At 37.0% G+C, this 13,560-nt stretch overlaps 1 protein-coding gene across 7 annotated transcripts in view; it reads right to left on the reverse strand.

Moving 5' to 3' along the window:
- RGS12 (regulator of G-protein signaling 12) overlaps nt 1–13,560 on the reverse strand; it is an 85,282-nt gene that overhangs the window by 53,322 nt on the left and 18,400 nt on the right. The window contains exon 1 of one of the 7 annotated variants that reach the window (XM_017727709.1): nt 6,462–6,597. The exons of 5 other annotated variants lie outside the window; for them this stretch is intronic. In XM_017727709.1, coding sequence (XP_017583198.1) covers nt 6,462–6,494 — 33 coding nt within the window. In that variant the 5' untranslated portion in view covers nt 6,495–6,597. Of the gene's footprint in view, nt 1–1,796; nt 2,601–6,461; nt 6,598–13,560 lie in introns of those variants that run through there. One more of the 7 variants, XM_017727708.1, reaches the window with a different exon arrangement.

The raw sequence follows: 13,560 nt of genomic DNA on the forward strand, positions 1-13,560 counted from the left end.
GGGAAAGAGGGGGATACTGGCAGGGGGGACACATACTGGGAAATGCCAGGCCTTAGCAATAAAATGGAGCAACATGAAATCATCTGTGCTATTACAGTGGGGGTGAGTGCCTTCCTGAGTCAAAAAAGACATCTCTGTTTCCCACTCCTCCTAAGACACAGAGGGTAAAATCTGTAAGGAGAGTGAGGACATATTTCTCTCTCCTATTCTAACAATGACAAAATCATAGACTAAACAGAAATATCTATTCCTTTCTTGGGCATCCAGAAAGATTCAAGAGAAAAGGAATTAAAAATGACCTGTCACCTTTCTAAAGCACACTTTCTTCTAATACAGGCATCGACTTCTTGCTGCATCCAAAGAATTCTCTGACTGCTGCCAGAGTCTGTTTTTACACACTATTTTACTATAGTCCCTGTAAATAAGCCTTTCAGGTTACAATAGCACACCTATCTCCACCAACCTTCTAAACTAATTTCCTCATATTATTTCAGTGCAGAGGATAACTCCAGGGAATCTGTTGGGTTCTGAAGATTTACAGGCTGAATACAAAGAGCCAACTTTCAAACATTCTGTCACTTGTCTCAGGAAAGCCTATCACTCAGTTGACCGTCTGCTTGCATCTAACTTTGTTCAAACTACTTCTTAAATCACCTGAAGCAACTTCTCCTTTTGCCAAGGTATGAATTATGAGCAGATCCCAAGGTCTTCAGTCACATTACTCCAAGATTTACATGATATACACATATTTTTAAATATATTACAGCATCAACATAGTTCATGGCATGAACTCCAGTGTTCTCTGGGAGGGTGATCATGTCTCAAAATCATGTCATACAAAATATGGTATGTACAGTTCTAACATTTTAAATAAAAAATAAAGCCATATTACTCATCAATTATTGCTAGATTTTCCTTCTAATAAATAATCTCAAATGTACTTCTCACCTAAAAAGTAGCATAACATTACAGGCTTTTTGTCCTCATTTCAAAATATTATTGCAATTAATTTCATGATTTAGAATTCTTTGAGAAGAGTGCCCCTTCAGAATGCCACTTAAAGGAGGACTATTACACAATTTCACTTTTCAATTCTCTACCACCAAATTGCATTTATAACAGTTAACACTTTAAAAGCATTCTGCATGTAAGAGTTCTGAAGAAAAAAATACTGTACAACTACTGTACAATAACTTTATTGAATACATTCAGTATATTTTTGTCAAATATATGAATATATTAAAACAATAAATGAAGAATAAATGATGTGACATTTGGAATTCCTTTAAGAAATAAATGTTCAACTTTTTACCTCAAACAAAACCAATCCTATCACATATAAACACAGTGCCTTAAGTGCCAAAACCATGCCTAAAATTATTTTTATAAAGATATATACAAGATATATACAGTCTTACCTAAAGATATAATATTGATATAATGGTACAGAAAGCATATACAAAATACATTGCACATAATTAAAAAATAGGCACACATCATAAACATACTGGGTTTTTAGCTTTATACATACTGGGCATAGTTCATAAATACATATCAAAAGCTCAGTGTTAGTTGGTATAACAAGATTACTTTTCTCTGAGAATAAAACCCAATGTTTTCATTTACAAAGGAATTTTAACTCAAATATTTTAAAGTAAAAAAGCTTAAAGGCTAAGCAAAAAGCATTCTGAAGCTGATACCATTCTTCTCTAATTTCTTGCCAATAACAATAGCCTATTCTAATTCCTCACTGCAACAATGCCTTGCTTTAGCTAAACATAATTCATATCACTTACCCGCTCTTCGTAAGAAACAGCAGTTATTTTTCCTAGCAGTACTCTTCCTAAATTCATCTTCACTTAATATGGAAAAAGCATTTCCTTAACACGTCGGCTTCTCAAAGATTAAACTAAAAAATTCAACGCTGTTCCATGCCTGTACATGCCAGTAAAGTTTAAAGGCATTTCGTATGAAGTTCTATTTTACTCCCTTTATGTTACCAATAGCAACAGGCCAATGCAGGAAGCTGTGGTTCGTCAGGGATTCAGATTAGATCTCAATTATCTCTCACCAGAAAAGCTTGATCATTTTATATAAATCATGCTGATTGTATTTTAGAACGTTTCCTATAACAAATCAGGAAAATAAAATGACACTGAACTGTGTTATAGTCCTGTATTCAATAAAACAGATTTCCAAGACAGTTTCCAAAAAAACACTAGTTAATCCCCTAACGTTAGTTATAGAAACATTTACATAGTAAACCACTATTTTCAGAGCTTTACATAATGCAAGCCAGAACAAAATAGGACCTCAAACGGTCCATTCTGCTTAACTTTTCAGTGGTTAACACTATAAACTGCACAAAAAAATCTGCAATACAAGGAGACTTGGCGTTATTTCATTAAACCTAGGGGTAGCCTCTTGTCACTAAAGACAAAATTCGTCTTTCAGAAACCAACTGCTGTTCTGCCCTTCCTCCCTCACGACCTGAACCTGTGCTCAGCTGATGTCAAGAGAGTACTGTGCACAGAGCCTCAGGAACAGAGAGCAAAATAGGCTCCTTGTAATGTAAGAGGGAAGTGCAATTCACTTGCCTGTGACAGCAGTGTCTTCAAGAGACTCTATATGGAAAGTACAGCATTTCAGGAAGTTTGCTGCTGTCCACAACAGTGGTAGTACCTAAAGCATTCACTGCTGACATTTTTAAAGCAATCAGAACACAATTTTCTGCTAAAAAGAAACACCAGAACTGCAAACCGGGAGTGATTAGTGGGCATTTTTATGCTAGTGGGATATCCTTAAACCCTAGGTGGACGTACTAGTAGTCATTCAGGAAAGAGGAACTTTCTCCCTTGTTTAGTGAAGCATGTGGAATCCCCCTCATGCATAAAGTTCCTAGCTTGAGCCCCTAATATACAAACAACCCTCTGAAGAAGGCAACTATTACTTGGAACTTCTTATAAAGAGAGAAAATGAGGAAAGAAAAGAGCCTTCACTCAATATTCCATGGTGAGACTGACTTGCAACAGTCAGTATGTAAAAGTCTGCACATCTTCCCATTTCTGCATTCAGGATGAAGAGACTTGGTTAACAGAAAAACTCAATCGTCTCAATTTAATTTACAGTGATCAGGGAAGAAATTTAATTCAGTTGCAGATGAAGCCTATTTTAACCAGAATTTTTGTGGCATAAGCCAATTGCTGTGATGGACAGTTAATTTTTTGATTGATTATTGTTTAAATAGGCACACCACTACAGTAATGAATGTTCCTACAAGTATTTAATACCATGACAAAATGCAATGGAAACAAATGGGTGGGTAGACAGGAAGAAATGTGTTTTAAAAATTATAAATTACACCCTCTGTTACTCTAGGATTTCAGAAGCAAGTGTCCTATGACACTTGCACAGATGAACAGTTTTACTGTGTGGATAAGTATTCAAAACGTAAAACTTCAGAAAGAAAAAAATGCCAGAGCTGTTTAAATACTGCATTTTGTTTGACACTAAACTGAGTGGGATGCAGAATGTATTTTCATTGCCAATACTTTAACCAAATAGCAACACCATTACAAACAATCAGGTGCATAATAATCCTTACAATGGATGAGTAAAAACCACAAATGGATCAGAAATGCTTGAAGAACTTTCCTGGGAACACCCTTTTGGGGTAACACAAAACAGGACTTTTATGAATAGCACTTACTCAACACTCAACCTAAATCCTCTAGGAATCACCTAGAAAGACCAAAAGTACTAGTACAATTTTAACAGGTGAGAATGTTGCCCATAAGAAGGAGCAAGAGGAAAATACCCCACACGCAACAACAGGATGTAGCTGCAAGATCAGCAGCTCACTGGAGCAACTGCAGTGTTGGGAACACTGTGGGTGGGCAATGTTTTACACATTCTAGGCACTCACACTCAGCATTATAAACCTAATAATCCTTTAGTTTAAACAGACATTTAGAACTGTTGATTTTGTTTCACTGAACTAAGCATTGCACATCCACATTTTTTCCATACAGTGACTCCACTAACACTGAAAAATAACCTCTACCAATTAGACAGCAGCAGTTAATGATCATGGCTATGAAGTGTCATGTGGCACTGAAAGCTCTGTAAAAATTCATATCCCTCTACATTTTCATAGCTTATTTCAGTGCTACAGATATAAAATCTTGTGATTTTGTGTAGCATACTTGTATATCAGGCAGGCAACTCAGAGGTCAAAGGTCAAAAGCAGAAGGAATGTTAATTTGAAAAGCTATTAATGGAAAGTGTTAAAATATGGTACAACAGCTTTAAAAGCCTTATTCAGATATACCAAAGATGACATTTGTAAACCCACATCCATCTGCTTAGAAGCTAAACTGTGGGAAGGGGTAGCGACCCCAGATAAGGTTGATCTGTTTTTCTCTCCTACCCTCCCTCCACTTCCTGCTCATATTTTCTTTTGTACATTTGTTTTCAGAGCAGAAAAAGCTGAAGAGAAAGACAGAATGACAGGGAGCCTGGATAAGTTTTAACTTGTCAAAAGATGAACAGGATTTATTATATCCCTGGCTCCTAAAAGAAGAAAACACACACAAAAACCACCAGGCAACCAGAAAGAGGCAATCCCCTGGATCAGCTCCTCGTCACACTGAGTCCTAAGCTAAATGTGACATTGGCAGAATGCACCACCAAAAATCTTAAATCTCATCAAGTACTGATTTTTTATTATGTCATATTAAAGTAACAACAACTTGCATGACAGCCACATGTTAAGAATATGATTTAGTTCACTGACCCCAGTTACTGAAATAAAAAGCAGGAGCATCAAAAAGCCTACACATAAATTAAGAAAGCTCTGCCATAAAATAAAAAGCTTTTTCCCCTAATTTTCCAAATTTTCTGTAATCTGTCTAAATATAGTTTTGTCAATGATTTGTCAGCTACTCAACAATAAACAGACCCCATATGTGCTACTGATGAGAAGAGGAAAAATTCTCTCATTTAGAACATTGTGGATTCCCTCTATGAATTTTGAAATAAGAGTCCTTCCTATTCCAATGCAATATTAACAAAAATATTTTGAAGCCAAACTAGCTGGAACTTGCTCGTGTATAAATAACTGAAGTAGAAGCTGCCTTGTCAGACACTGAGACTTCCCCTACAGTAAATCCCGCGAAGCAAAGGGAAAGATGCAAACGACTGCTCCGAGTGCCATCTGCTGTCTGCGGCGCTGCTCAGACTCCTGTGCATGTTTTCAAGGGCTAAGCTCAAGGTTTGTCATCCAGAAATCCACTCTAAAAACAAGTATTTGGTTCTACAAGCCATATTTTAAACTTCGAAAAACAATTCTAGAGGACTGAAAAATGAAAATAAAAAAATACAGTTTTTCAAAAATGCTTGTAAACAATTCCATTTTTATTTTCCCCTTCCGTTGATAAACATTTTAAGACAACTGAATTCTCCCCACTAATAAAAACATGCAGAAACAGCATAACTTGCACATGCAGATAGAAGGTAACTTGCAGTCCCACAGTAAACTAAACTCCATATTAAAGAGGATATGATTAAGTGACACATCACTGAAACACATTTAGTCACTTCTGAATTTCCTACTACTGAAGATGTAGTCCCTAAAAATTAATGGATTTTGAGGAAATCAATGTAAAAGTGAGCAGGAAAACTACTATACTTCAAGTAAATAATGTATATAATATCTTCCTATGCTTTGTAATTATTTACTTTCCTCCTCATTTTAAAATATGAAAATTTTGCTGCCATACTTTTAGCATTTAAAACAATTTTATTCTGAGATATATAGACATAAAGAAAAAGACTATAATGTCAAAATTTGATGATACAGCTAGGACACTTACTTGCAAAATAAGTGTTCTCTGAGCAAGAAGCCAAAACTGATCTAAGTCTCTACACCTCAGAAATTTTGTGTTCTATAAATACCTTAAACTTATTTTCAGTTATTTTAATAACTCACACCATCTGGATTCTGTTTTATTGGATAAAAATCCAGCTGGAAGAAGAAAAATCCCTTTAGGTGCACAACTTTAAAAAAAGCACTCTAACAATTAAAAGGTAACATATCTGTAACGACATTTTTGCTTTACGGAAACACGTGCAAGTATAATAAAAATTAAGTGAAAGATTTGTAAAAAAACTTAGAGAAATATCTGTATATCTACCACACTCATTTTAAAAACAACACAATGCTGCAAAAGAATTTTAAACATGGCTATAAAAAGGGTGTATTCTTAATTTCATAACAGAGCTTATATAGAAAGTCAACTTAAATACTTATACTTACAAACTTTGTCTCTTTAAAACCTCAATGAATCCTTAGAAGCATAATTTATCATATTTCACTGCAAGATTTCTTAGCTCGGAAGACTACTCATTAAACCATATTCCTGTTTTCTGCTCGCTTTAGACAAACAAAACTTTATACTTACAGACACTTGACTATCAGTAAAAGTTTTCTCCATGTATAAATAGTTTAATATCTCATTGCTAAGAAACAGTCCCTTCAACTTTATTATTACGCTCTTTCTGAACACATATTTACTTCTTCCAGAGTCCAGTAAAAAAATGAGGCTTCTCTGTCTGTTGCCCTATCAACACCTCTCCCATTCTCCTCCCTCCCCAGCACATTCCCCGCCCTCAGTGCTGGTTCTGTATCTTCTCATCAAAAGGAACAGGCAGCTTTCAAAATGGTGTTTAGGCAGGTCCTGCGTAACAATGAAGCTTCTGTAAAGACAGCAGCACTGCTGAGGAATCTGCTAATGTAAAATACATCCACTGAGGGCCTACAGGACACTGTTGTAAAGGTTTGTCCAAACTTGTTTAAGCATTGAGTCAACATCGCTTTCTCATCCAAAGTATTCTCTGTTTTTTAATACATTCCCCTTTGATGAGCATATTACCTGAATGAACTAAGTCACCAATCTCTACTAAAAATAATTAAAATATAATCTAAAAATAATTTTTAAAAAATATTGTTAGAACACGTAAGACTCACAGCAAATTTCTACCAGTTTCTGGCATGTATGTACGTGTCTCTCAGTGTGATTACAATCACATGTATGCATATTGTGCAACCTATCTCATCCTACCAAAACTCTCTGTGTTCTTGTGAGTAAGCAGAGCATTGGCATTTACAAGGAACATGTTCCAAGCAAAACATTACTCTTATAATTTTCAATACCACACCTACTCTCTAGACAGACCCACAATATCTGTGCAGTTTCAGAAAGAAATGCATGCACTTTCTGCCCAACAGTAATCCTTAAATATCATTCTTCAGCAGTTCCTTGGTCCAGAGGGAAGCTGAGGATGGGGTTTTTACTGTATTTTTTAAGTTTTAGAAGTACACGTGAGATGCTTTAATGATTTAATAGTGAATAAAAAGCAGTAGTAAATAAATAAAAAGCACCTAGTAGAAGCTATAGGTGATTCCTTTTTTCCTTTCTTTTTTTCAACTTCACTGGATGGATAAATACATGAGGACAGTGAAAATTAAGTGGTACGAACTCCTATCCAAAATCCCAGCAGTTTAAGCATGAGAGAGAATCAGAAACAATTTACAGATGCTATCGTTTGTGCCGTATGTATTCTGTGATTATGCTCTAGAAATACCAATTCAGTTCATTCAATAAAGCCTTAATTCATTCCCTAACATCAACCAGGTCTCATCACAGAGCAAATATCCCTCCTTAAATATTATTTTGTCATGTGACGTGACAAAAAGACATACCAGGTAACAGGAAGAGCAGCAAGGGAGGGCAGGAACAGAGAGGCACCAAACCAGTCACGTAGTTCCTCATTCCCACACAGGAGCTGCCTGGACAATCTCTTCTGCAGCTGCAGCAGCAGCTCTCGGCAGGGCAGCAGAGTCACCTCCCACAGCGCTGCAGCACAAACAAGGAATGCTCCCAGTGCCCAGGGCAGGCACCCAGCACCAGGAGATCCTACAGCCAGCCAGCCCTTCACAACAACCTTCCACCAAGGGAAAGGCAGCACAGCTTCCTGTGCCAAGAGGACACCCACAGTCCCACAGCCAAGCAGAAGCACTGTCCACCCTCACATCTAGGAATATGACCAGTTCAGAACATGGGTTCATCAAACTCAGTGTTGTGTTTCCAGTAGTGGCCACACATGGAAGTCTACCAGCAAGCAGCACAGGGCAACAACTCAGACATTTCCCTGATTACAGTCACCCAGACTCCCGGTATTTTTAGTTCAAGAGATTTCCTGAACCTGGCATGGCTTGTCTCCTTAATAATCCCCAGTGGCTCTCTTTCCCAAATACTTGTCCACTTTCCCTCCAGGACATGCAAATTTCTTGCATCCACAGCACTCAGTGGTGAGGCATCCCACAGACCGACTCACCTCCTACATGAACAATCGTGTTCTCCTGTTTGTTTTGCTCCTGGCTCCAGCTATCTTTAATTAATGGTACCGACTTCTTGTCCCGAAGGAGAGAGTGAGCAGTCAATCCTAACTACTTTTCCTATCCCACCCATAATTTTCCACTCTTTCTTACACCTTTCTAAATTTTTTCTTCTTCTAATATATCAGACCATTTTAAAATAAAGAGACCAGGTATGGAAAAACAAACCACAGGTGTATGCAATGGAATCATTTATTCCATAATAATCCATAGTACAGGATTTTGCTTCATTACTACTGTACTGAGCTGTTGTTTACATGCAACTCTCCCTTATAACTCAAAGACCTCACTTCTGAGAAGAAACAGTCTGCTAAGAAACATATATATCATTTGTTATATGAAGCTAGGGCTATTTCGCCTCATTTGTATTACTTTACATCAATCTGCGTATATTTTCATCTGCCATTTTGTTGCCCATTCATTCAATCTTGTAAAAGCTGCCTTGGTCTCATCTTCAGAGACTGCTCTTGTCCTTATTACCTGGAGTAACTTCACCTCACTGCTCACCTTCTTGGGAGGAGCCTTAAAAGACGCCCTTGAATCAACAAATGTAATATAAGAAACTGCAGCAAGGATCAGCCTTAAGCAGCAAATAATTCTGCATTTTAGAAACAGACCCCAGTGCAGAAATAGTAGCATTATTCTGCCATAATGTCACATGCCTCAGACCCAGAAGATGGAACAGTTTCAGTTCAAAGAGAGTAAGCCCAATTTTAGAAAAATGCTAGGTTAGGGAGAAAGACACCCCTGAGAGGTTGCCAACCAACCAAGAACTCCACTTGTGTGAGCATGGACTGTTCTGTCACTGCTCAAGGAAACCAGAACCAAAAAATGCCAAAGCCCAGGACCTTGTATTGCTGATCTAAGGAATACAACCCCTCTGTAGCTTCAGATGGTTACTTGAATTTGCTCACCCTGGCTGATCCTTGTAGTTCCATGAACTGCAGAGGTATTTACAGCCTGTGAATTCACCTGTGTCCCTTTAATCACACATCTTAAGAATGGCAGTACTGGCTACTACAAGGAGATTAATTTATATAGAATACAAGTTTGTCTCTAGTCCCTGAAAGCACATATCGTGTCTCTGGTTCTGTGACAGAAATGGGCTTGCGTTGGAGAGCCAAGCCTGGAGGCAGTAAGGATTGGACAGCACATGAGTGGCAGGGTCAGACAGTCTATTGATTGCCTCCTCAAAAAGAAATTTCTCCATATACTGCCACCTGCCTTTGCACATATGGGGACCTAATTCCCTACGGAATCCATCCTAGGCAACACTGTTGGTTTCTTCTCAAGCACCACAGCATGGGGTGAGCACTGCCATGATGAGCACTGCCATATGCACCTCAAAAAAAAGTAGAGATGAGATCCAGCTCTCAGCACATTCTCTGACTACTCTGCTTTTTACATGCAAATTTACATGGCAAATTCCTCCAGAATCTGAAGAAAATAACCCAAAAGTAGGAGAAAAGAGTAAAAAAGTAGCATTACTGAAGGACGGTCATTTTACCAATTGCAGTAACAGAAAATAAATCCCATTATTCTCAGTGTCTGGGGAAAAAAATCAGTTTCACTCTGGATTGTATCTAGAAATAAGTATCTCAAATTCACAATAAAGAGGTTGCACACAACTGCTCATCTGTTGACCAACCCAACTTTGTCAGATACTTTACAAAACACTGTGAGGAGCACAAGAACCTTCCATAAAAAAGACTATAAATGTAAACTTGAGGTACTGACAATCTTTTAAAAGTTATGGTATAGTATAAAATACCAGCAAAAGCTTAACAGTAATGCTGGTGTACAATCTGTGAAGAACAATGAAATGTATACTACTAGCATGATGTTTCCTTCTTCAAAGAGTAACAACAGATATAACTAAAGTACCTGGTAAGATCCCACATGCCAAAGTAAAAGCCTGAAGATGATCCTCTAGAGAAGGCTGGAGAGTCTAAAATTCTTAATAGAGCAGTCTGGAGATCTAAATGTGAAACCAAAGGATGCTGCTGGACAGTGTGACAGTCCGGACAGTGCAATCCCCTGCCTGCCCCCGTGTCCTGGCAGTGTTTCACTTACCAGCACAGGTGCGTGGCCACTGTGCAGCCCAGCAGGTGAACAACTCCAGCCAGGACTGTACCAACCCAGGGTCTGAACAGAGCAGAAGAATGCCTGGCACAAACCCCAGGATGCTTTCAATGTCTTACTGATCAGCTCCGTGACCACATCAGTAATTCAAGGTAAAAACATCAATGTGTAATGTCATGACTAATTTACACTATTTAAATCTAGATATCATGGTTCAGCAAGACAGTTTGAGCCAGCATAGCAAGAGACTCTGAAATCACTAAGCACACCTCTCACTGTTCCAGAAGCTGACCCCTGGTGCAAAGGGATAAGAGGAACAAGAACCTCATCTGTGGGCACAGATCCATGAGGCTTCCAACACAGCAGCATCAGGGGCTGCTCAGTGTCAGACTTCAGAATATCCATATATAAGACTGGATTAAGCCTTTAAGAACTCATTATCAGCACGCTAAAAATACAGTACTGCCTTTTACATACAAAAATGGAGATTTTCTCATGTGTGCACTGTTTTTTCACAACTGGCCTTTCCCCCACTTTCATGAAAGCTGACAGAAAAACTGCCTATTGATTGGTTATATCTTAGATAAAAATTAGGACAAAATATTGCTAAAGATACAATACCTAAAGGGGGTACACAGTGGAACACATATATACTGGCAGCCCACAGCAAGTTTTCATAGCTTTAACAAATTGGTGAAATCTAAGACAACACTATACATTCTTTATAAATTTTAAATTCACTATTATAAGCTGAGAAGGAAGAGGCCTCTTGACTTAAATCATGTACTTATACTCGCCATAGTGGTGATGTCGTGGCCATGGTGATGATCTAAGAACATCAGTAAAGCAACCTCTGCAGAGAGAGTTAATACTTTTTATTAGATCATATGAGAGGGTGGGAAAAGTTTGGGGCATGTTTAGATCTTCTTGTCTGATTTTCCTACTAGCTGGTCTAATAGAAGCTATTATCTCCCTGTGTAAGCTTTGTCTGATTATTTAAATCAGTCAAACAAAAACAGGTACCCACTTAAAAACTCCTTATTAAGTCAAATGAGCATTTAGGGGGTTTTGCCACCCACAGATGCCAAAGCTAATATCCAGCAGAGACATGTCATTCATTAGTATAAAAACCTCATACCAAAGAGATGTGTTGTATGCTTTCAATTTGCAGATGAAATGCAAAAAGAAGTTGATTCAGTAGAATTAACAAAACAGAAAAAAAATCAAGCATTATTATCGATAATAACACCTAATAATACTACATTGTTAATGGTTATAATTAAGATGGAACATTCTAACAAAAGTCCTCACACTGCTTTTTAAAAAGAATACATGATACATTCCAACTTTGAAAACATTACTAAACTCTAGAAATTTGATAGAACAAATGTTGTTTATCATATACAATATAGTTTTAAGGTTTCTGAAACCAGATGAGAACAAGAAGAAAAGTTGCAACAGCCATCTTTTCTTGTCCTGATACTTAGTTAAAAGAATTAAATCATCTTTAAGTTAAAAAATTTCTCTGCATTAAATGATTATTTAAGAATACTTAAAGAACTTGACACTTGTTTCCCTAAGAGATTATATCTCTCTTTATACTACTCTGCCCTATTTTTAACCACAGAGAAATACCAAAAGTACAAGTACCAAAATGATTTTCAGGAAAAAACAGGTTTGAATGTTCCTCTTGGTGAGGAGGAACCTAATTTTTTTGTCTTCAAGAAAATACTGCAAGGTTCCCCCATTTTTACAGACTTCAAGAAAAATTAAAAGGTAAGTGGAATGGGCTACAGTTGAAAGTGTTATGGAATCTGTTTCCAAAACTGTTGATGAGTAAAAGAATTCCAATTATTGTGGCTAAGGTAAATTTTTACATAGGCAGTGTTCTACTGTCTGCGGTCTCACAGAGACACCTTTAATGTGTTTATAAATTTATAAACATCTTTTCCAGAACTGAATTGTGCAAGAGAATGAGAGTAGTGGCATTCACCTACAGGGAAGAAAAGGGGGAAGAAGAATAGGATCATGCCCTCTCATTCAGCCAAATATTAAATAATCATAAGGTCCTTGTAGCTTAAGTTACACCTTGAAAATATGAACCAGTAAATATGCTAAAAAGTAAAACTGTGGTGCAAATCACAGAATGTTAACATGGTTGTTAGTGGACACTATTTCATAACAACAAATTATTCACATAGGAAAATTTATTACTACATAAAAGATAAATCTGTTCTTAACAAAACCAGATTTCTTATAATTTAATAAAGAAAAATTTCTAAATATCTTTCTTGTGAAAAGAGCATGACTGAGGCACATACTAGACATGCTCATTTTCTGAATTCAATTTACAGGATAATTAATCACAATCAGCCCTGCTGTGAACAAGCACAATTTCCACAGTTCAGAAATAAAATTGTGCATTTTCTGTTTTGTGAGACATTTTTCCTACCACAATTACAGCATAACTGCACCATTAATTTTTCACTCTCACCTCATTTTGATCTCTGCATATTTAAAATAATCTTGTATACTAGTTCTATTATTAAAAACAGCACCTAGACATTAATCCTAAAAACTTGTCTGTTTTTTTCTATGTGTAATACAGCTTCTGCAGGTAAGAAGAAAATGCTTAAGGAGAGGCAACTCTATCATTAGTTCTAACCTTGTAAGAATTCTGTCTGTGCATGTATAGCCAGACGCAATCTAACAATTTAAAATAAAAATGACATTTTTCTGGTGAAATCATGTTTTTATTTATTAAAGTATCTATTAATATGCTGTATTCTTGGACAGATCTTTTTAAAAATAAATAAATAACAAATTTCAAAGAAATCACGCCACCTTATGGCAGCAGTCGGCAACACGGACAGCTGGTACTTCACACACTGTTCGTACTTCAATAAAAAATCCAAATACAGCCTTTTTAGACATGTAAGCAATGAACACTGTTCAGCAAATGCCCATAAAAGAAACTCCATGGAACCTACTTACACTGCTCAATTTAGAAGATTGTGGAT

The sequence above is a fragment of the Corvus brachyrhynchos genome, unplaced genomic scaffold, assembly GCF_000691975.1.
Source record: "Corvus brachyrhynchos isolate BGI_N302 unplaced genomic scaffold, ASM69197v1 scaffold80, whole genome shotgun sequence".
Classification (NCBI taxonomy): Eukaryota; Metazoa; Chordata; class Aves; order Passeriformes; family Corvidae; genus Corvus; species Corvus brachyrhynchos.